Raw genomic sequence first — 25,168 nt, 5'->3', positions numbered from 1 at the left:
GAAAGATTTAATTCCATTTTTAAAAATGCAGTGCGTTGTTAGTGCCTTGGATTCTTTGTGACCAGTAGGTTTTTTCTGATTAAATTAAGACACTTAGTCCATGGCTTGTTTTGAAATACAGGGTTTCTAATCTATTTGGAAAAGAGTTTTTGTAGTGGTAACTTGGAGCTCATTTACCTTTTCCTCAGTAATCAGGCCAAGCTCATCAGGAGTCTGCCGTGAGATCTCAGAAAGTGTCTCAGGACCTGCTCGTGATCCGGGTGTGGCTGCTGTCCTCCACACTCACTGCGCTGTGGCCCTCTTTTCTTGAGTGTTCTCTTAGGTTGCCACCCCATCTCCTACCATTACTATTGAAAGCCCAGTAGGACTTAAACATGTTTATAGAAAACTATTCCAGGTGTTTCTCTTATCCCTTGAAATGCATATTCAAAAAGATTTCTAATGGCTTAGTTTTTCTCACCTTATGTGTTACTTAACTACCTTAAGCACTCAGGAATTGCTAATGAATTATGGAATGTAGAATAAACACGGCTTCTGTTCTCATGATGGAGAAACCAAGTCTCCTTTTGTTTTGCTGAATTATCTTGTTCTGTTTTGTTTTTGTTTCTTAACAGTCTTCTTCCCTGTGTAGTGACCCTCTGGCGACATCAAAGAGTACCAGGGTTAGTACTTTCTGAGAAGTGTGTTGCCTTCAGAGCTACCAGTTGCTTTTCTTTGGGTTAAATCATGCGCTTTTTTCATAGGCCTCCTCTACTGCAAATTCTGGTCTGCTGAGAAGTACCAGTCTGGTTTGTATTTTTCTCTTCCAATGTATGCACTTCTGGTGGAGCCACTGTCATGGTGCTGACCCTGGCTTGACAGCTTTCCTCCAGAATAGTCAAGGACACATGGCTTTAATGCTATGTACACTGCAGAATGTGCTGCCAGTGCTTAAAATGTAAAACTTTATGGTAGTAAGAAACAAAACAGCCCTACTGCTGGCTGTTGGTAGGCCCTTGCTTACAGTTGTTTTCCTGTAGAGAAGACAAACTTGCATGGGCTCCACTACACTTGTATACTTTTGTGAGATGGTTGCCCATGCACAGATGTCATATTTTTCTTTGGGACAGCTGTGGCCTTGGCCATGTTAATACTAGGCTCTAATAAAGCAAGCTGACTTGGAAGCAAAAACCATATCTCTGTGTAACGTGCGCCATAGCTCTCTGTAATGTGTGAGTTGTGAGCTGGTTGCTTTCAGGCTGTTGCTTTGTTGTGCTGTGGCCTGTTCGAGTAGACTGGCAACTTGAGGCTTTGTAGTTTCATTTTATTGTGCCAATGGGCAAAATGCTTTGTGTCCCTCACTTTTCTGCTCAGTTCCTTCTTTTGAGAGAATAAATTCATAAATGTTCCTTCTCCTAGTTTCATAACATGGTGATGAAAAGAAATACTGTAATGGTGCTTTTTAAATGAAGTGTGAGTTTGAAGTTTTGGGACTGATGTAGGACTTTACGCATATCAGTGAGTGTTCTCACCTGACACACACAACACTTTTTGGAACTGAGTACTACGAAGAAGTTGTGACATTTTCAAAACAACTTTGGTGCCTGAATAAATAGATGAGTGGTATTTCCTCTGTTCTTTAGGTATCATTGTATGATGGTGGATTATATAATCCTTATGGGTCTCGAACTGTAAGTCTAACCAGGGGGAGGTGGTGAGGAGGGTGTGTGTAGGTGGGCACAGTTTACTTACAAAGAAAAAGTCATTTAATCTGACCTGCAGTTGCTCTATAAGGTATGACCCATGAGCTAGCCAGTTGTGACTCTGACCCAAGTTGTGAGGAACTGCCTGCCAGAAATCATGGCTCACAGTTGAAGGGAATATAGGTGGAGAAACCTCTTTTCCTGCTCTTTAGTCCCTGAGGAAGAGGATGGGAGCAGTGCTTCTCAGGGCATGCCCTTCCCCTCCTCACCCTCCAGCTGAGGGCTGCTGGATCTGGAGGGTTGGAAGGGAGGTGGAGTTCCAGTCACCTTCACCCCGGGAGCCAGTGACCACTTAGGTCCAGGGTCACAAATGTATTCCCCCAGCAGGAAAAGGAGCTGGCCATTATTGTAAAACCTTTCTTCTTGGCAACTTTATAGCCATCTGAATACAGTTATTACTCATCAAGAACAAGTTCGACCCGAAGCAGTCCTGTGGTGAGCTGTCTGGTTTCTTTGCATGCTTTGTAGATACTTTGGGTTGTTTCCTTAATCTGTACTCACGATTCAGAATGTTAAAGATGTGTGTTTCACTCTCTTGTGCATGGTTTATCATTTTGCTTCAGTACACAAACTCAGGTATACTAATTTGTCCTAATTGCTGGTCTGTGTGAATGTGACTTAGCACATAATTTCTAAAATGAGTCTGGAGCCAGTGCCATTAGAAGTTTTAAAAAAAATTTGTATTGTCGTTTATGTGAACTTCTTATCTCTTCAGTGGTGATATTTCACTAAACGGGTTGATTATCTTATGTTTCTCCTTTCCATCTCTGCTGCCTGCATTGAGCCGCTTCACTTGCTTGCCAGCACTTCAATCAAGGGAGTGAAAGAAGAAGTAATAAAACAAGTCAGCTTTTAAAAGTTGTTTACATAAAAGACAAAGCTGGGACAAGTCTAATCACCTAATCTTTCTGGAATATTAAAACATTTTTTTAAGTTATAAAAGTAGTATTAGCTTAAGGAAAGTGCAGAGTAGAAGTCCCCTAACCCTTGCCTTATGTCCCCTTTTCTGTTGAATGTGTTTTGGAGATAGTTTTATGTCAGCACATTCTTTTTAATGGCAATGTATTATCCCACTAGTGCATGGGTTGTACATTTCTTTTTGAGGATTTCTTGGATATATTAATTTTTTTGGTAGGTATTGTTTTTGTTTTTTGTTTTTAAATTGAAGTACAGTTGACACACAAGGTTACATTAGTTTCGGGTGTACAACATGATTTGACGAGTTTATACGTTATGCTGTGCTTGCCACAAGTATAGCTCCCATCTGTCACCATACAATGTGATTACAATACCATTGACTATATTCTCTATGCTGTAGCTTTTATCCTTGCCACTTAATCTTATTACATAGCTGGAAGCTTGTATTTCCCACTCCCTATCAATGGACATTTAAGTTGCTAGATTTTTGCTACAGCAAACACTTGCATAATGGACTTTCATATACAAGTATATTTTTGTGTACTTATGAGTAGATTTCATGTAAGATAAATTGCTACTCATTAAATGATGGGGGCCAAAGAGTATATACATTTAAATTATGCATATTGCCATATTGCCCACCAAAAAGACTATGCTAGTTTACATTTCCAATGGCAAATGATGACTTTAGGAGCTACTTTGTTATTCTTGACAGTGTCAAAATAGGAGAAATTATTAAAGCAATTTCTTAATGGTAAATACAGATTGCTTTGTGGAGTGGAATAGGGGAGCTGTATGGGTTTTCTTTTACATACATGTTGGGCTCTGTTCTGCCATTTCCAAGCAGCACTTCTCAAGAATTCCACTCCTATACTTAACAAAAATGTACGTAGGAATGTTTAAGGAGATGAAGGCTTTTTGATATAAGTAGGAAGTTTACTTTTACCTCACTCCGTAATAAAATTCCACTTGGCAGTTCTTGGGCCTGGTAGCATTTTTAATGTACCAATGTGATGGCCCCTTGCAAACAAAATTATGGTAATATATTTTCAAGCAAGTGTAGAACCTTGTCCTTGTGTGCTGGCTACATGTTATTTCATTCGCAAGTTGGGTTCAGAGTTATTATCTTGGTGATGCCAGCATGGTTCCTCAGTGATGTCAGAATAGAGGTAACCTAGACACACAGAAGATGAGTCTTCTGCTGCTCGTGAAACAGGAAGAAAACTGTAGGGTGATGTTAGAAATATCTCCACCCATTGCATAGGAATGAATAAAGGAAAATAAGAATCATCATTTCAGTGTCTTTGCTGGTAGGAAATTCTGTCTTTGACTTATTTCACTTGAAGATATTCTTGTATTTTCTCTCCCAAACTTAAGCATTAAGTATACTTATTGACCCCCCCCCCTCCCCGATGGGATCCCAAAGGGCCTAGCGATTTAAAAAGCATGAAATCCCTAGCTGGTTTTGGTTGGTCTATTTATGCCCTAGCCCTCCACTCCTGTCCTCTTTCTGTAATTTAAATAAAAGATAAAGTAGTATTCTGTGTGCTTTTTTGGAAATATCGTTTAGTTTTCAGTGATAGTTTATTATACTTTGAAGCCACTTTTCTGTTCTATGGTGCACAATAGATGGTGCCAATTACATGCCCATGTAGAGTAATTGCATGCTTTCCCCAACCTTACCTAATGTGCTTACAGCCAGGTAAGACCCGTAGTGAAATCACATGTTTTTCATTATCTGCTTTTAATATCTGTAGTTTCCTGACGATGACACTGCAAGCATTGCGTCTTCTGGTCGCTCCAGTCGTGGGCGAAGGGACAGTGTGGTGAGCGTGGTTTGCATGCAAACACATACGATAAGTTTTTAAATTGCCCCTATGTGTGATCCCATGAAATCTACTGGAAAGTGAAATTTGCATTTGACAAAAATGAACATTTTCCTCAAATTTAGTTTATATGAATAATTTGCCTTCAAAAATGTGTTCCTGTGAATATGTATTCTCTGTGGGCTATGGAAGCTTTCATCAATAACTTGCCTCTTCACACCTTTTATGTGCTTGTCTTTGTGTATTTGAAAGATTTTCACTTTTTATTCTTTGTTGCTGTTTTATGCATATGCATTTATGTGCACAATTCACCGGAAACAAAAAAGTTTCTCCAGCAAAATGAATGCTCCACTTCGCATAAAACTCCTGACTATGGATTACAAATCATGTTGCGATCAGTTGCTTTCTTCACTATGTATTTAAGATGTACTGTTTATAGTCTATACATCTTTTTTTTTTTTTTAAGATTTTATTTATTTGACACAGAGAGAGAGAGAGAGCGCACACAAGCAGTGGGGAGGGGCAGAGGGAGAGGGAGAAGCAGACTCCCTGCTGAGCAAGGAGCCCGCTGTGGGGCTCCATCCCGAGACTCCGACTCCGGGATCACGACCTGAGCCAAAGGCAGACACTCAACCAGCTAAGCCAGCCAGGCACCCCTATAGTCTATACATCTTTTAAGACCTGTGAACTTTTTAGAGTCTTTGATGGCAAAATTTAGAAATTCTGGTCAAAAATTCTGGTTAAAAATTCAACTAGTATAATAACTGTAGAGGCAACAAATAGCCAGGTCAAAAGACAAATTATGTAATTTCAGATTATTTTGATGATGCTGGAAGTTTTTCAGAGAGCTGATGGCATTTTTGCTATATTTAAGAATTGATTTGAAAATTACATTAAGGATGATATGTCAGCTTAAAGCTAGTAAAGAGCCGTGTTTTGTGAAAGATTGTAAACCGGAAGCTTTCATAGAAAAGGGGAACACTGAATGTTTGTGAGATTTGTTGCCAAGAATGCAGTGATCTAATTAAGGCAATTGTGGTCCATTGGTGAGCCAGTTAATGCTCATACTCACAGCTGAAGGAGGAAAAAACAAGGCAGGACCCCTGAAAGTACCTTGCAAAATGATGGAGTGGAAGGACAGGCGGGGACTTTAAAGTAATGATGCCTGGGTTTGAGCCACTTCTACAAACTGTTAGTTGTGTTAATGGCAGTTAATTTGTAATGGGGATGTTAATGACGGTCTTTGTGGGTAGGCTTAATATATGCATTCAATGAATTACTATATGGAGAATAACTACAAAATTCTTGAGACAATAGGAACCAGTAAAATATTAGGTATATGTAAATCTAAGTTGTATTATTATTACTATGAATAAATACACTGTTGCTTGACTGCATTAGCCCTTAGCAAAACTTCACACTTGTAAGCCTTCTGTGTCTCTGTGGATGGCCTTCCAGATTCCCTTCCTGGAGGGGAAGAGTTTTTAAGCAAGGTAATCAATCAGACAGAGCTGAGTAAGGAAAGCTGATGAGTGAGGTAAAAAAATACTCCTTATTTATTAATTCAACAAATGTTTATGGAGTACCTATTATATGTGAGGCACTGTATTAAGTGTTGGGAGTAATGTGGTAAGCTAGACAGACCAGATTTCTGACTTCATGGAGCTTATATCCTGGTGAAAGAAATAGAAAATAAACAAGTTAACAAAGGAAGAAAAGAGAAGTAACCCCAGGAATTGTGAAGGGTAAAACAGGTGACAGGACAAGGAACATTGAGAGATGCATGTTAGAGAAGGCTTCCCCAAGGGAAGTGACTTTTGAGCTGTGACTTGAAATGGGAGGAGCTAGCTGCCTGAAAGGGGGGGGGGGTGGAGAGCTTTCTAGGCCAGTGACAAAGTCTCAGATGGGAAAAGACTGAGTTTGGGGAACCAGAAAGGGGCCACTGTAGTTCTTCCATTGTTTTGTCCCACAGTTCCTGGTCTTGAGGAATATGAAAAAGAGGCAAGTGTAAAAATTGGGCAAAAGGTGCAGTAAATACCCTGCGAAGAATGCCTCATTGAGCACACATGTGCTTAACAGAGTTGATAGCTGTAATGAACTACAAATTTTTGAAATATGGTAGAGGCTTCAGGTGAATACTGCCCTAGTGAGGATGATGCGTGTGCTAAACACCAGAGCCTTTTCTGGCCCTCGGCAGTAAATGATCTCTAGTACACAACTCGAGTTAAGGTGCACAAAAGCTTGCTTTAGGGAGCCGTGATTTCCTTTGGGAACCCGTTTACATTTCTTTTCTGCTTTTTTGACTAGGTTCATTGCAGTAGTTGCCTCATTGCATGACACTTTATCAAGCACCACAACAGTATTTTTCCCTCATATGCCAATGTTCTTATCCTTTTCCTCTCTTTTCTTAACCTTTAAAGCATTTCATTTTTTCTGATTGAAAGGTTTCTACTGCCGATTATTTTAGTCGCTCCAATCGTAGGGGGAGCATAGTCTCTGAGGTGGATGACGTCAGCATCCCCGATTTGACCAGTGTGAGTGTATTGCATGGGGGTCGTTGTGGTGTCTCAGGCTTGTGACTAACGGCTAATACATTAGCTATTTGAAAGTTAGGAACTTAATTTTCTGCCTTAATTTTTATTGGAATATGGTAACATAAAGTACAGTTATTTATTTTGTTTTGGAATATATATATTAATATGCTCTGATTTTTTAAAAAAACTTTTCTGTGAACATTTTCCCCTGTAGAACCCATTAGCAGCTTCAACAACTACCAGTGTTTTGCCAGTTTTGCTTCATCGCTTTCTTCCCTTTTCCTTTTTTTTTCCTGAATTATTTTAAAGCAAATCCATGCCATTTTCCAGTGGTTCAGTATGCATCTCTAATTGAGAATTTCTTTTTCATATTCACCCTACCATTATCATACCTAATAAAATTAAAAATAATTCCTTAAAACCTCGAATACCTAGCCTGTATTTAGATATTCCTGATCATTCTTAAGTTTTCTTCCCTTTTTATTTTGGTGAATATATAAAGTACTAGACAGACTTTGAAGGTCGAACAATAGAAGATATTACTTTGTAAAATGTCACTAATTTATGATAACTGGGAAGAATCTGAATAGATTTTAAACATTTGCTCTATGGCATTATTTTGAAGAAATGCCTATCCATTGCTTTCACATTCATTGGGAACTGAATTTAGGAAAGATTGTCCAGTAGAGATGCCTCGAGGCATTTGTCTTAAGGAAGGAACCCCAACCAGCAGATACCTCCCTGCCTGATCCAATAGCCTCATTTTCTCTTTGACACTTCCTCTCCCGTGCTGGGATTAGTTTTGTTTTGCCCATCGACCAGTGCTGTCTGATTTTCAAGTGCTTTGAAGCAGATGAGAGGCAGTGTTCCCTAACCAAAAAGTTTGTTTTTGAATGAAGAGATGTTATTTATATTTGGCACATTGCTGGTTGTATTTAAATAGCTATTTTTGGGGTGCCTGTGTGGCTCAGTTGGTTAAGCATCTGCCTTTGGCTCGGGTCATGATCTCGGGGTCCTGGGGTCAAGCCCCGTGTCGGGTTTCCTGCTCCGCAGTGAGCCTGCTTCTCCCTCTCCTCCCTGCTTGTGCTCTCTGTCGCTATCTCTGTCTCTCGCTCTCAAATAAATAAAATCTTAAAAAAAAAAATAAGTAGCTATTTTTGAATAACTTTAATCCTGGAAAATAATTTTAAGTGTGGGCCTTAAATATTCCAGATTGTTGGGTCTCAAACCTGGCTGTATAGCAGCCCTGTCTTGCCCTCTGTCAGATCAAGGAATCTCTGCACGCCAAGTTGCAAGATTTGCTCCCAATTCTTTCCTCTGAAATACTGCTCATTTTATTGATTTGCTTAGCAACTTACTTTTTTTTTATAGATATAAACCATTTAATTTATTGTATACACCTTTTTTTCTTAAAAACTTTGAATTCTATTAGCCTTTCATTTGTGATGGTGGTTATGTCCTCCTTACATGTATTTCTTGGCAATTTATTTTAGTAACTACACAGAAGTGAAAAGCTTGATAGTTTAAAAAAAAAAACTCTCCCTGCTTCTACTAATTTAATATAACTCTTTTCTTTACCCAGGTAGTTATTTTGGTTTATTTACATATTTTTAAATAAAAATTATACATATTTAAGGTATATTATGTGACAATTTGATATATATGTGTTATTATATCAAATCATCATGCTGTACCCCTTATAACATAAAAGATTCTCCAGAGCAGTGGTTGGCAAATCTGGCCAGCACCCTCTTATTTTATAGCCTCTGCGCTAATGGTTTTTATATATTTTTTTCATGATTATCTAAGTACCTATACGATATCCTTAATTTTGCCTTTTAGCAAAGCCTAAAAATTTGCTGTTCCCCTCTCTAGAGCAAGAATTTTCTCTAATATTATTTCTTCTAAAGGGTAACTATACAGCTTATTGTAGACAAATGAAAAGTGGACTTGACGGTAAGATTCCCCCCCACACACACCACTTTTTGATATAATAAGCTAGGAAATGTGCATTTTTATGTGAAATATCCTGATTTTAAAATGCTGACAATGAATTCAAAATTTGAAAAGACACTTTCAGGCTTCCCCATTGTGTACAGTCTGCTCCATTTATAACATCTGAGCTAGGAGTGCTGAAAAAGGGTGCAAGGCCCTGATTTGGCGAGACTCATTATATAGTATTTATGATTGCTCTAGCCTCTGGTCTTTTCTTCTGCATTGTTCCTTTGTCCCATCAGTCAGGCTGGGGAAAAGCATGTAAATGTGCTTTCATTTTACTAATTGTTAATAAGACCATTTCTGAATGGAATCCTCAGCCATTTTTGCTTTAGGAGATTATTAGAATTAATTGATCCCTTCCCTTCTGTGGTTAGGGAATCAGTCTTCAGTTTTCTGGTTGTTTTTTTTTTTGTCTTTGTCCATCAAACAGAATTTTTGATGTGTATTATCACATCCATATATAAAATTAGAAGTTAAAGGATTAGACTCCAATAACTACATTAACCAACACTATAAATATTTTGTTTGACTATAATTTTATAACTTAAAAAATAAGTTTATTCAAATGCCTTAATATGAATACCTTTACCTTCTGATCATATATATTACATTAGATTTACTGATACAGTTGACAAAATGTGTGCTGCATGCTGAAAGTTATACACATCAGATATGCATAGCTCATTATATCAAATCTCTGATATTCTTTTTTTTAATTTTAAAAAAGATTTTATTTATTTGAGAGAGAGAGAGCGTGAGAGAGAGAGAGAGAGAGCGAGACCACGAGCAGGGGGGAGGGGTGAAGGGAGAGGGGGAAGCAGATTCCCTGCTGAGCAGGAAGCCCGATGTGGGACTTGATGCTAGGACTCTGGGATCATGACCTGAGCTGAAGGCAGATGCTTAACTGACTGAGCCACCCAGGTGCCCTCAAATCTCTGATATCCTTTTAAGAAAAAAAAAAAAACATAATTAGAACAAGATACAAGTCTTTATTTCTAAACAACTCTTTTTAAAAATCTTTTTTATTTTTCTTTTGAGAGAGAGAGAGAGAGAGAGTACACAAGGGGGGATGGGGAAGGGGGAGAGGGAAAGGGAGAGAGAATTTTAAGCAGGCTCCATGCTCAATGTAGAGCCTGACCTGGGGCTTGATCTCAAGATCCTGAGATCATGACCTGAGCTGAAATTAAGAGTCCGGATGCTTAATCAACTGAGCCACCGAGGTGCCCCTCTAAACAACTCTTTTAAATGACGGTATCAAAATATATTTGCAACTAGAATTCTCTATTTCTATTCAAAAAGATTCAAATGTATTTTACTATTTTAGTAAGGTAAAATTATCTGTCAAACTAAGTAGCCATATGCTGAAATGAAGTTCAAAGGGCCTTTTAACCAGAGAATAAATAAACATGTTTCTTTTAAGAAGAAACAAGGAGTTTCAAGGATTTGACAAGATATGTATTCTAAGAAATATTTCTCACATGTTCTAATTTCAATAAATATTAAAGGAGTTTAGATTTAAAGAGAAACAATCTATAATCTCTAGTGTCAAGAGCAAAGCATTTTCAGATGTCCCAGACCTAAATAAGGCAAAGGCATTTATTACTGAAATGTGGAAAAGATTATATTTAAGATTTTGTTTACTAGTTGGTAATTTAAAATTCTTTAAGAAAATACTACTTTTGAACTTTTAAGCATCTAAACTGAAATAAAAGTCTGCTACCATGTGCTCTTCTTTCCTTTTTTCCTGGGCTAGCAGGGGACAAAAGGGGGAGGGGGAGGGAGAGGGAGACAGAATCTCCAGCAGACTCCCCACTGAGCAGGGAGCTGGATATGGGACTCTATCTCAGCACCCTGAGATCATAACCTGAGAGCTGGAATTAAGAGTCCAACACTTAACCAACTGAGCCACCTAGATGCCCTTGCTCTTCTGTTCACATTAATACTAATATGAAATACTGCAAGCTTGTTAGCTGACTTCCAGGTTCCAGCTATCAAAAACCCTTTTCTTGTTTGGAAAATTACCTGTTTAATTATTTAAGGGTACAATGACATGATATTTACTTGAAACTTTTTGAGAATAGTAAGCTACAGTTAACATTAATGAGTAAGTCCTGAGGGCCATATTTGGGAGAGGGAGGAAGCTTTGCTTAGTGCTTTTTTTTGTTTTGGGTTTTGGGTTTTTTTAATCTTTTTTATTAACAACTTTCTTTTTTAGCAATTTGATTTACTTGTAGTATTTTTTTCTATCTCGGTTTAATTTGCATGTTTTAAAGAATTGTGACCATATAGTATTTACAGCCTTTGTTTTCTGATTTCTCACTTACTAATCTTATGTTTTATATATTAGTACATATTCATTTTTCCATTGTTATTTATAGTTTTTTTTATCAGCTGTAGTCACCATGTTTTGCATCTTATAGCTGAAAGCTTGTATCCTTTTACCAACCTTTCCCTATTTTATACCTTAATATATTAAACACGATTAATTTTATTCCATTTAGAAGCCTTTTCAGGATCTGGCAGACTCTAGGTCATCATTATGAACATTACTATGTCATTACAGAAAAGTTGTGTAGAGCTCCTGGCTGCTAGAGAGAGCACTGAGACTTTTAGAGCACCAGGTTTCAAGGAGCTTTTTATCTGAGTGGAAGACGGCACATAATGTAGCACAATCTGAGAAGGAGAACTGGAGTCTCTGGCCAAGTCACTGCAGCCCAAATGACTGGACTGCGGCATGGCGGCTCTTGGCACTTTTTGCTGCCTTAACAATCCCTGAGGTTTGGCGCACGATCAGTTGGGGTTGCGACAGTTGGGATCTGTCAGAAGACAGTGAAAGCAATAGAATCAACATTGCGATGGACTAGTTCAATGATGCAGCCTCTGAAATGTAAGATCATTCCAAGTTGACGGTTAGAAAATAGGTGGATTTGGGGGTCATTTTTGTGAGGGGGAGTATGAGCCAAGATTTCAGATAGACCTAGAAGAGTGTTTCTGAATGTTGCTTGTTTTTCTCTTTAACTCATTAATAGAAGAGAGTTGGGAGATACTCTGAGGAAAATATGGCAGTTTTTCAGATACAGTATTTCTTTGATTCTGAAGAATAACACTCTAAGTATCAGGCAATGTGTTTTACTAGTATGAGTGTGACGGAAGGTTATTCCTTTCCATGATAATAATTGCCAGTATTAAAAACTACTGTAATTGCTTGTTTTTATGCGATTAAAAAAATCAACATTAACTAAAATCAATTCCTTTTTAAGAGTATTACAGTAAAAAGTGGCAAAAAGAGATCAAAGTCTAAGATAGTGTTTATATTACTGATACAGTACTTCTAATAAAGTAAACACCTTTTATTATAAACAGTTTTTATTATATAAACACTGAGAGGAAGAAATGAACATGATAAATATGGGCAATGAAAAAGAACAGAAAAACTTTCAAATATGAGGAAGTTAGAGTGAAGTGATCTGAATAGAGCCAGAAATAATGGCATTTTGTGTTTTAATAATTAACCGAGCAAAGTTTTCAAATCTTTTTTCTAGATTGGGCAGGGTGGGTTGGTCTAGGAGTTGGAGTCTGGGTATATTTTCATTTAGTTAAATCTCTCTGTGATCTTTCCCCCCTAATGCTAATTGGAACAGTATATACAGGTAAATCATATGAACACAGGGTTAAAGATTCACAAAACTGAGATCTGGACTCAGCCCCGACATTTAGTAGTTATTCAACTTTCAGGAAAATCGTTCACCTCTGAATTTCTCTTTCCTCGGCTGTAAGGTCAGGGTTTGGGATTCGACCTATAAGGTACCTCCCTATATGAAAGAAACACTAATCCTATCCGCAGAAGGTAGGATAACTCAGTTACGGTGTGCCCAGATGATAGGACACTGCTGTTGTTAAAGTAAATGAAATAAGTCTGTAAGTACAGCAGGGGTATGATGCATTTACTCATTTGCCTATCCCAGGTGCTATATGATGTTAGGAATACAGAAATGAACATGTAGACATAGAGCTTACATTAAAGAGAAAGAGATCAGACAGTAAATAAATGAATAAATATCATGGGGTCAGGGAGTGATAAATGCCATGAAGGAAACTGAGGTAGTTTCTTTAATCTCTGGAACTTGGTAAGGAGAAAAAGAAGATATAGAATGTATTTGGGACATTACTTTAGACTTTTGTTAAAGACTCGGGGGCTGGTTGCCCTTGATGGAGAATTGGAAGGTCTGGATGTGGTACAGTAGGGAGAGAGGCTTACTTTCATGTACCCTTTTGTGCTGTTTGATTTTTTTATTTTTGACACATGTGCATGTGTTGCTTAAAAAAGCCAAAGAACTGAATCCTTAAGAGCTGTGGGGGAAATCTTTTTTGATGATATATTTAACTTGCTTTAATAGAATTTGAACTTTTTTGGCTAAGTGTACTGGTCTTATCTGTGTGTCCTGTGTCCTAATAATGTTTAGATAATAAAGTTTTTTGGCTTTTGGTTTTATCAGTCTTTTCCTTTTGATGGGTACAAGTTTTTGTGTGTGTATGTGTGTGTTAACATTTGCATTGCCAGAATTCAAGTTGACATATTTTTTCTTTAACATGTTTCAAATAGCATGAAAAGAAAATCTACAAGTTCTAAACTTCTGCATAAGGACAGCTTGCTTACTGCATGTCATCTTTAGGATAAGAATTAAAGTTCTTGACATTTTGTCTTATGTGTCTTAACTTTTATTTCAGTTTCCATATGTTTACTTTTAGGTTCCAAACATGAGTTGAACTTGGAGAACTCAAATGAGGTCACTTTTTTTTTTCCTCTAAAAAAAACCCCAGCATGCTAAGCATCTTTCCTGATTTTTATCTCTGTTCTTTTCTAGTTGGATGAAAAATCTGACAAACAGTATGCCGAAAATTACACAAGGGTGAGTACATAAATTCCTAAGGGAATTAGATTCTCAAGGTCAATTAAACTTAATTTCTGCTGCTATTTCATTATTTTACTACATTTGAACTGGTGGAGCTACTCTTCCTTTCTTCATCTATTTCCTGTCCTTGACCCCCCAAATTCCTGTGAGGTTGAATCATGTGAAGCACTGGGAAGAGAAAAGACACTGCATTTTATTTCCTTGAATGTCACTTCTTAAGCTTTTGGCTGCTCTTTCGATTTTCATTCCCTGGAATTTGGTCCTGAGAAGAAGCCATTAAACACTGAAAATGAACTGTCTTTAGGAATGGTGGTGACAAGGGTTTCCCGCCCCCCCCCCCTTAGTAGTTATTATTATTATTATTATTATTATTATTATTTTTGAGGTAAAATAACTCCTTTCTAGGAGTTGTTTTCTGTTAAAGTCTCTAACTTCTAGAAGTATTTTTAGAAAGTCATCTTTGGGAAATTATCAGGATTACTTTCATGCTGTACCCAAAAAACATATACCAGTTCTGTCTGATAGAGATACAGTGCAAGCCACAGATGTACCCCACATATATGTAAGTTTAAATTTTCTAGTAGCCTCATTAAAACCGTAAAAAGAAACAGGTAAAATTTATTTAAATAATATATTTCATGTAACCCAAATATGTCAATGTAATCAATGTGAAAAATTATTAATGAGATATTTTACATTCTTTTTTTCCATACAAAGCCTTTGAAATCTAGTGTGTATTTTACAATTAAAAATAAAATCTCAATTTGGACTAGCCATGTGTCAAATGTTCAGTAGCCCCATGTGGCTAATGGCTACTGTATTGGGCAGCATAGATCTGTGTCATTTATTAATCCAGTAGCATAATCTCATATTTAAACTAACTGTAGGACTAGCAGTCTAAATTCATCGTGATACACAATTTGCTTGAGCTGTAAATTTTGTTTCCAACTTTATCAAAGTATTAGAAAAAGAAAAGATTCTAAAGGAGTGGCTTCAGGAACTCAGTAGGAGGACTGCTAATCAGCGTACCAGTTATAAGTCCTGAACTGTTTTAAATTAATCTGATGTGCTCACCCCAGTGTTGTTTACGATACAGCAAAGATAAACTTAGAAAACAGCTTGCACACAAACTATTTCCTTTGTTATTATGAATTCTAGATTCCAACAAAGTGTTGGAGTGAACAAAGTTACGCGTAGTGTGCCCGGACCCTTTTCTGGATACCCACTTCCCATAGCAGTCTACACTGTCTACATCTTCTCATCCACACCCCCACCCCGGGCCCATTTTTGGTTTCCACAGCAAACGTATTTGGAAAGAAACAAGACTTAGATGTGTCCTCTTCCTCTTTCTCTAGCCTTCATCTCGGAATTCTGCCTCAGCAACAACCCCTCTGAGTGGAAACTCATCCAGACGAGGGAGCGGAGACACCAGCAGCTTAGTAGATCCAGACACCTCATTAAGTGAATTGCGGGTAAACCGCAGTTTTGGTTTGCTTTTTAAAAACCGGTTTTTGGCTTCTTTGTAGTCTAGTATACTGGAACTATTTAACATTTAATGTGACTTAGTAGAAAGAAAAGGAGTATGAGTTCTTTAAAAAAAATGGTTAAAGACAGTTTAGGAATGTGACTCAAATCTGAAAGGAAGGAGATTAGTTAATTCTTTTTTCTGTTCTCTTTCCTGAACATTTGATGATATTGGAATGAGTTCTGCTAATTTACAGATGCCAAAAAAGCTTGTTAATGTATGTAAAAGTAGTTCAGAAATAATTGGCCATATTTTAAATGGAAAATATGTGGATATACAGGGAACCAGACTCTAGGAATTGTCGGTCTTTTGAGCCATTATGGTATTATTTGGCTGCTTGAATATAGTTATCTCTCAATTTTTTGTTAAGTGTAGTGATATTTGGAATAACAGAAATACCTGACTTGAAACCCCTGGGTTGAGTCCCCATTCTTATTAACTTTTTTATTTAAAAAATGAGGACTTGCAAAATGTTTAAATGTCCATTTGCTGAACCTGCTATTTGTGAGCAATGGGGGAAGGGTAGTAATAAAAATTGGATTCATTCATTCATTCATTCATTCAACATTTATTGAGCCCTTCCTTGGTCCCAGAGTTTTAGGCCGTGAAACACACTGTGAACTTCAGGAGTTCACTGTTTCATAGGGAAGACAAACTGATAGGAACCAGTAAAACCAGGTCATGTGATACTAGGTAGTAGCCAGAATAGGGCTATTAAAGGAATTCAGAGAAGTGTCAGCTATGTTGGACTAGGAGAAGAGATAACAAAAGGCTTTTCAGAGGAGACACACTTTGAACTAAGGTATGAAGGAAGCATACAAATGAACCAAGCAAAGTTGAAGGGCGCAAAGGCTTTCTCAGAACTTCAGAGAACCAGAAGGTTCTCTGTATAGTACAGTTGCCCGAGGGTAGGATGAGAAGTGAGGAGGAGAGGCAGGTGAGGAGGAAGACCGGGGAAGTAGTTGTGGGTCAGACTACAAAGCATCATGTATGGGAGCCTAGAAGGCATTTGGTCTTCCCCTGGCAACTGTGGGATACTAAATAGGGGAGTGAGAGTACCTGATTTGCATTCTTAAAGAGTGACCCCAGATCAGAGGAAGCACTGGAGGCGAGGGGAACAGTACCCTGTGGTTGAGTAGTGAAGTCAAAACTGTGATGGAAGAAGATGCAGGAAACTTGCTCTGAAGAGAATCCTGAAGGATACTGGAGTTGATTGGTCAATAGCAGAGAGAGACAGGAGGTTAAGAGAAGGTTTTTGTTTTCTTACAAAGGCAGGCTTGATTATTATTCTCATTGCTTGACTTGAGCCAGTAGAGAGATGACAGGAAGGCGAAGGAGAGAGTGATTGAGGAGCAGAGTGCCTGAGTGTGCGAGAGGAATGCTAGGGTGCGGATGAAGGGGAGCCAAATGTGGAGGTCCTGTCTGCTGACACAGGAGGAGGTGGGGACTGGGGTACTGAGTCACATTGTAGGTGGGTAGGAGCAGGAGTCCGGCTTATGAAATGGGCAGCCTGTGAAAGTGGGCCAGTGGTTAGAGGGTAGAGAGGTTTGCAGCAGTGGCAGTGGCAGTCGAGAAGGAGAGCTGCCCCAGGCTGACATGGCATGACTTTGCAAGTATTAGTATTTACCAAGCTCTTACTAAGTACCAGGCATAGGTGGCAGGGGGGGTGGTGGTGGTGGTGGTGGTGCAGAGTTGAGTAAGATAAACTCTTGCCTTCAGTGGGACAGAACACAGGAGGACAAAGGCCCTCTAGCCTCACAACTTAGCTTGTGCTTGCCGTTTCCTTGTATTGCTTCTTTAAGAGAATGACTTCCTTGAAGGAAATGAGAGGTTTGTATCCTCACACTCGGCTCCTCATAGCCCTTCGATGTGTGTCCGTTGAATGAATCAATGAGCAGAAGACAGACAGACCTACTAAGGAGGAATGAAGAGGGCAGGGGAAGTATAATACAGAAAGTGTCTGTAACTGGCCTTGGAGAATTGATCCTGTCTGTATTGCAGAATGGTACTTAGGGAAAGTAACCGTGGCAGTTATTTTCTCACTAAATCAAGCATCCGAATAGATTGTGTGTAGCAGGGTCAGGTATAAGGGAAACTGGATTTTCCATTTAAAATTTGACCTGCTTTACTTTTAAGGATTATGGTAACATTTGGAGCAGATGCTCTTTTCTCATCATTAAATGGCATCCTCAACATAAAATCTCTCATTTGACATAATGTTTAAAATGTTAGTGTTTAACTTCCTTCCCTTTACTTTCTTTCTCCCAAATTAATTGTGGTTGGTAAGCAAGTCATTGAAAGACAGCTTTGTTCATATCCATTTATTACAATTTTTAAAACTTTTGCATGAGTCAGTAAAATTTGCTGCTTATAATTAATTTACTAGATGTTTTACTAATTCTAGATGAAGCATTATGTTAAAAATTATTTGATTTATAAAATTTTTAATATTATATGCTAAAAATGTTATAATTTATATAGCTTTCTTCCATATACACCCTCTCCCCCGCTAATGCTGTTTCAACACGTGTTAATGTCAAGAAAATATTTAATACTTTAGATTGGTTACTCAACACCTTCTCCAGCCCCACTGTCCCCGACCTGTTTGCTCTGTTCCATGGTTTGGAGTGGCAGTTATACTTGTGTACTTTTATTTCTCTGCTTTTAGTCTGGAATATACGAAAGTAGTTCACATTTTCATCTGAATCTTTGAGACTTAAGATATGTTTGTGCATGGTTTTATGCAATGGTTCATTCCTATGTCCTGCAGGATATCTATGACCTTAAGGACCAGATACAGGATGTAGAAGGGAGATACATGCAAGGGCTTAAAGAACTAAAGGTATCAGGGCCCATTCTGCAGCCCAAGCATGCTCTCTGTACGCAGAAGGGTTGGGTAATGGTGGTTTCACAAGTTCTGTTAACCCCAGTGCACAGAGCTTTACTAACAGTGTTTGTCTTTCAAGCATGTGCTTAACCTGCAATGCATAGGAAAGGCGAACTTCAGTCTCTCCTTATGTCTAAATGTTTAGTGTGATTTTTGGACTATTCAATAAAAGATATTATACCTTAGAGTTTTTAAACTTTGTAAAATATTTGCATGTCCCTTGTGTCATAGCCATACAAAATCGAATTGGGCAAACTCTTAAAAAGTATTCTGAGACTATATATATACACACATATATATTTAATTGAAAATTAGACCTTAAAGTTCTTCCATGCTAAGTGAGAGAGTATTGCCTATTTCTGTCACCAAATTCAGTCAATATTAAAGGCAGGAGGAAGAAACATCTAAGAGTGCATTATTATAAATATTCCTTTTGGAGGAAGGACCCTGAGGTAGGAGGCCTGTGTTTTCGTTTCGTTTCTTCTTCTTCTTCTTTTTCTTCTTTTTTAAACTATAGGTCAAAAAGGATTACACAGATTCAGTGCTTTAAAGAATTTGGAGGTAAATTTAAATGGGCCTAAATCTTTTCTGAGCGAGGATGGCTACTAGTTTTCAATATAAAGTGTCCGAGGGAGGCAGACAGATTGGTTGTCATGCACTTCCCCATGTTTTATTATGAAGTTCAAATCGAATATGAGGAAACTAAAAGTTTTCCTGAACACGTGCATGTCCTTATTTGAAATAGAAAATACACATCAGGCCTCTAAAATCACGTAAGCAAGGCATTCAGAAAGGTGACTCAGGATACACACAAAGGACAAACCATTGGCCTAATGGGCAAGGCTTTCATCAGCTTCCCTGGAGTGATGTGAAGTAGTTTCCCAGTCAAAACCTTCATGTGGATGATTATTGTCCATAAGGAACTTATGGTTAAGACTGAGGACCAAAAAGGGTAGGAAGTCCTACGGAAGGAAGAGTGGAGGCGGCTGGTATGGTAGCCTGCAACTCTCAGTAAACATCAGTAGAATTAAGAAGGTAGTGTCGTGCTCTGTTAGTTTTAATGGCTCTAATCGTCAGTATTTAATCCCCTTTTAAGGTTTTAGAGATAAGACTTTTGGAAGTATCTTGGATCAAGGGAACAAATCCTATATATTAAGTAAATACTCTCATACTGACATCTCATATGTAATATAACGTATCAGGAAAGCAAGCAAGTGATTCAGAGGCATTCTTACTTGCTTTTAGTTTTATTTAAAACGTTTTTTCTTATATTTTAGATCTACCATTTATTATATTCTTTGAAGGATACGAAAGAACAGATTAAATCTATTTGAGACCAGACACAAGATCCTGTTTTTTAAGAGAAAAAAGCAAAACTTAATGTTCCTCACATAAGTGATACCATGTTAAGAAAAACTGTAAGACATTAAATATATCCATGTTCAGTGCAACAGTTTTAAGCATATCCAGAGTAAAGGAAAAATTACTTTGTGATATACAGTGGTGTACTCTGCTTTATTTTTTTCATTTAGAAGAGATCTATTTAATTTATTTTTATGTTATTTATTTTATTCAGGTATAACATATGGTGCTATATCAGTTTTAGGTGCACAACATAATGTTAACAAGAATTCTCTCTACATTACTCAGTGCTTATCACGGTACATGTACTCTTTTTTTTTTTTTTTTTTAAGATTTTATTTATTTGACAGAGACAGCCAGCGAGAGAGGGAACACAAGCAGGGGTAGTGGGATAGGAAGAAGCAGGCTCCTAACGGAGGAGCCTGATGTGGGGCTCGATCCCAGAACGCTGGGATCATGCCCTGAGCTGAAGGCAGATGCTTAATGACTGTGCCACCCAGGCGCCCCATGATACATGTACTCTTAATCTCCTTATCTATTTCATCCACCCCCCCACACCTCCCTTTTCTTTTTTTTTCCACCCCCTCCCCTTTTCATAATTCATGGTCAGCATATAATTGAGCTTGACTTCAGGTTATATTTATCCTTGAAATGACTTTTTAAGTGGAAGAAAAATCGTTTAAAAAAATGTTCTGATTGGTGATCAAGCATGGTGGTGTGAATGTATCCTATTAAAAAAGGATGCTGGGTCATTGCTTATGACATTATTCTTGATTAAGTGAGGTGGTTTTGGGGTGCTTTTCCTCATTCTAGCCTCCGTGCAGAACCACCTGGGTTATGTCAAATCATAGACTGCTGGACCCTACTCCCAGATTTTCTCATTCAGTGGGTCTGGGATGGGGTTGAAAATTTGCACATTTACCCAGTTAATGCTGTTGCTGCTAGTCTAGAATCTACACTTGCAAAATCACTGCCTTAGACACATTTAAGTAAAACTAATTCCTAATAGTTATCATTCTGTAAGCTAGATTGAAATCATTAAAACTACCTTGACACAAATTTAAAACCATCCTCCATGGTCTGTTGTTTAAAGGAAGAGTACATGCCATAAATGTTATGTCAAGTTTATTGTTAAATATTGTATTTTTGCATCTGTTGCTAAACTATCTTAGATTCTGATGTTCATGCAGTTATGCCCCATTTTCTATGGGACTGAGCTGTGAGGAATACTTTTTTTTTTTTTAAAGTTATTGGCTTTTTAAAAAGAAGTTATTAGCTATTAGCCCCCGAGATGGATCAGAATCATTCTAAATTCTGTATTACTATTAGGATCCCACTATATTTAAACCATTATACAATTGGCTTTGCTTATATTTTTTATTTGGGTTGTATTTGTTCCCAATCCTGGTGTAAATGTTGCCTGTTAATACAGCCCTGGTTTGTGAAGCATTCTTATGTGTGTGTATATCTTTATTGAGATATACTTCACATACTGTAAAGTTTACCCATTTAAAGTGTACACAATTCAAGCGGTTTTTAGCTTAATCACAGAGTTGCACAACCATCACCACAACCCTATTTTAGAATGCTTTCATTACCCCAGAAAGAAACCCTGTACTAATTAGCAGTCATTCCTCACCCTTCCTCTTCCTCCTCCACACCCAGCCCTGGGTAACCACTAATCTACTTTCTGTCTCTGTGGACTTGCCTATTCTGGACATTTCATATAAATGGAATCATATAATATGTAGTCTTTTGTGATTGACTTCAGTTAGTATATTGTTTTCAAGATTCATCCATGTTGTAACATCTTTCCTTCCTTCCTTCCTTCCTTCCTTCCTTCCTTCCTTCCTTCCTTCCTTCCTTCCTTCTTTTGTTCTATCTGTCTATCTATCACGACTGGTTAATACTGCAGTGTATGGATTTGCCACATTTTGTTTATGTGTCAGGTGATGGACACTTGTGTTGTTTTCAGTTTTTGGTTGTTATGAATAATGTTGCCATGAACATTTGTGTACAAATTTTTGTATGGACATATCTTTTCATTTCTCCTAGATAGATACTTAGGAATAGAATGGCTGGGTCATATGGTAACAATATGTTTAACACTTTGAGGAATTGTCAAACTGTTTTCCAAAGCAGCTGTACTATTTTATATTCTCCCCAGCAATGTATGAGGTTTCTAGTTTTTCCACATCCTCACCAACACTTGTTAATCTTGTTTCTGTTTTTTTAAATTATAGCCATCATAGTAGGTCTGAAGTGGTATCTCATTGTGATTTTGATACACATTTCCCTAGTTACTAATGATGTTGAGCCTTTCTTCATGTGCTTATTGGCCATTTGCATATCCTATTTGGAGATATGCAAATAATCAAATCCTCACCCATTTTTAAATTGGATTATGTCTTTTTATTATGGTGTTGTGAGAGTTCCTTATATATTTTGTATACAAGTCCCTAATCAGATAATAAGATTTACAAATATTCTCTCCCATTGTATGGGTGGTCTTTTTTTTTTTTTAATACTTTCTTGATGGTATTGTTTGTACCACAAAAGTTTTTAATTTTGATAAAGTCTTTCATTGATAGTGCTTTTAGTATTGTATCTGGGAAACCTGCTCCTGTCTACTCCAAGGTCATGAAGATTTAGTGCTATGTTTTTTTTGAAAATTTTATAATTTTAGCTCCTACATTTAGGTCTCTGATCCATTTTGAGTTAATTTTTGTGTACGGTGTGATGTAGAAATCCAACTTTATTTTTTTGCATGTGGCTATCCTGTTGTCCCAACACCATTTGTTGAAAAAATATTCCTTTCCCATTGAGTTGTCTGGGTACCCTTGTCAAAAGTCATTTGATCACTAATGTAAGGATTCTGGACTATCAGTTCTGTGTCTTCTGTCTTGATTTGTTGAACATTTACATTAGTATTTTTAAAATTTATTCCTAGAAGTAATGACTTTTTATGTGAAATGCTTTTTTTTGAAGATTTTATTTATTTGAGTTAGAGTGAGAGAGAGATACTGAGAGTGCACAAGCGGGAGGAAGGGGCAGAGGGAGAGGGAGAAGCAGGTTCCCCACTGAGCAGGGAGCCCAATGTGTGGGGCTTGATCCCGAGACCCTGGGATCATGACTTGAGCAGAAGGCAGACGCTTCACCCACTGAGCCACCCAGCTGCTCCAAATTTTTTTTTTTTTTTTTTTTTTTAGCTTTAAAAATTGTTACTTGGGGCGCCTGGGTGGCTCAGTCTTTAAGCGTCTGCCTTCAGCTCAGATCATGATCCCAGGGTCCTGGGATTGAGCCCCGCATTGGGATCCCTGCTCCGCAGAAAGCCTGCTACTCCCTCTCCCACTCTCCCTGCTTGTGTTCCCTCTCTTGCTGTCTCTGTCAAATAAATAAATAAAATCTTTAAAAAAATTTTTTAAAAACTGTTACTAGGTAGTAATAATATACCAAATTAGAAGTAATAATCTCCCAAATTAGAAAGTTATTAAAAAATAGACTTGTAAACAGTTTTAAGCAGAAAACTTTGAATTATATAAAATTTCAGACATTTTGTTGTTGCTTTTTTGTTGTTGTTCTTTTTTAAAAATCATTTTTGTATTGCTTACTTATTTAAGAAAGACCAGAATTTGAATAATTGCTAAAAAAACATGTTTATGCCTTTACATTAGCATTATTATGCAGAACAGGAAAGTACTGAAAACAGATGTCTGGAAAGTAGCAAAATTCAAACCAGTATTAAGTTTACTTGTGTGAAGAGAGGCTGTATTCTGTTGTATCATTGTATTCTGAATACGAAACAGCTTGTTGTTAAAAACAAGAGTAACATTTCTGAAAACACTGATGCTTCTTCATTTTATGACTCTTCACAAATATATGTGGTCTGCATACCTTTTCATCTTTCAGAGGCTACATTGCTGCTTGATTTTGTTTTCTTGGATAGCAGAGAGGATATAAAGTTCTTATCCTGGCATAATTGGCTTATTACCCTCCTTCCATTTCATGTGCATGTTACTAAACCAGGAGTTCCCCCAACTGCTTGTATTTTGCAAAAATGCATCTTCATGTGTTTGTGCCAGTGCTGTATTTCCTGTTATACTGCATATAAGCAATGAACGTATGTTAGATAGTAGGCTGATGGCTGTGACTTTCATTTAGGAGTCTTTGTCCGAAGTGGAAGAAAAATACAAGAAAGCCATGGTTTCCAACGCACAGTTAGACAATGAGAAGAACAATTTAATCTACCAGGTAGACACCCTCAAGGATGTTATTGAAGAACAGGAGGAACAGATGGCAGAATTTTATAGAGAAAATGAAGAAAAATCAAAGGTAATTGTGCATCTCATCATTCCTTTCTCTGGGTTGGAAAATTAGAACCTGCCATTTCGGAGGTGCTGGGCTTGATGGAAGAGTGCAGCCTACCTGGGACTGAAGCTCCAGTTGAAACTGATTGGTCTGAGGAAGTTGACAAATGTGCGATATCAGATCTTAAAATATTTTCCTTTTTAAATTTTTGTAAAATCTATTTAATTCTCTTAAGGAAAATCTTAAGACCTCCTTCATTTTCTGAAGATAGAATACAACTCAAGTTTTATCTTTATTTGCTATCTCTTAATTATTAGGGACAATTATAGTGAATTACTTATTTCTTCCTGTTTTGACTGGCTGGAATGCCACAAAGCTCTGAAGACTTTCAGTGAGATAGTTCATTTTTTTCCTTTTCTATCATTTTTCAAGATAATCTGTTTTCTAAATGATTGGAGAGAAGTTTTTAACCAGTTATTTAAAAACAGCAGGATGGAGACATGGGTCAGACGTCAACAGATGTTTTCTTTAGAGGTTTTGTAAGTTATATTGTTAAAACGTGCCCATGGAAAATAAAAGCCACTGTCCAAGGTTCAGATTTGCCCTTTGACAACTGCAGAAAACAAATTGGGTTCTCTTATTGGATTTGGACTTTTTAAAGTGTTGATGTCAGTCCAAGCAGAAGACAAAAGGATATTACTGCCAAAAAAAAAAAAAAAATGAGTTGTGACTACATTGCAAAAATAAAAAGCCCAGAAAACAATTTAGGAAATGTACATTGGTGAATTGTTAGAAACATCAGTAAAATGAAGGGAGAGAAGCTGTTAATACAACCTCAAAAGGACTGGTATTAATACTATAGACTCTAATGGGGATTTTTTTCCTTGAGGACTGAAAATGCTCATTCCAGTCTGTTTTGGTCGTGTTTAAAAAGTGTTCGGAAGTGTTTGTCAAGGGCTTGGGGGAAGGAAGGCTGAATAGACAGAACATAGAGGACTTTTAGGGCAGTGATACTATTTTGTATGATACTATACTAGTGGATACATTATTTTTGTCAAAACCCATAGAATAGGGGCGCCTGGGTGGCTCAGTCGTTAAGTGTCTGTCTTCAGCTCAGGTCAACATCCCAGCGTCCTGGGATCGAGCCCCTCTTTG

General features: G+C 37.5%; 1 protein-coding gene across 15 annotated transcripts in view; it reads left to right on the top strand.

Annotated features, from left to right (window-relative positions):
* The window catches only part of LRRFIP2 (LRR binding FLII interacting protein 2), a 104,864-nt gene that overhangs the window by 54,711 nt on the left and 24,985 nt on the right, over positions 1–25,168 (top strand). For 7 of the 15 annotated variants that reach the window (XM_045798263.2, XM_045798265.2, XM_045798262.2 and 4 more), the window contains 10 exons: positions 615–662; positions 744–788; positions 1,623–1,670; positions 2,121–2,177; positions 4,418–4,486; positions 6,931–7,020; positions 13,884–13,928; positions 15,287–15,403; positions 18,227–18,298; positions 23,867–24,037. In XM_045798263.2, the coding sequence (XP_045654219.1) occupies positions 615–662; positions 744–788; positions 1,623–1,670; positions 2,121–2,177; positions 4,418–4,486; positions 6,931–7,020; positions 13,884–13,928; positions 15,287–15,403; positions 18,227–18,298; positions 23,867–24,037 (762 nt within the window). The remainder of the gene's footprint in view (positions 1–614; positions 663–743; positions 789–1,622; positions 1,671–2,120; positions 2,178–4,417; positions 4,487–6,930; positions 7,021–13,883; positions 13,929–15,286; positions 15,404–18,226; positions 18,299–23,866; positions 24,038–25,168) is intronic. The other 8 variants (XM_045798266.2, XM_045798264.2, XM_045798259.2 and 5 more) reach the window with 4 other exon arrangements.

This window comes from Ursus americanus, chromosome 20 (assembly GCF_024610735.1).
Source record: "Ursus americanus isolate L20-20 chromosome 20, mUrsAme1.1.p, whole genome shotgun sequence".
Taxonomy (NCBI): domain Eukaryota; kingdom Metazoa; phylum Chordata; class Mammalia; order Carnivora; family Ursidae; genus Ursus; species Ursus americanus.
This window is presented reverse-complemented; position numbering and strand designations above follow the sequence as displayed.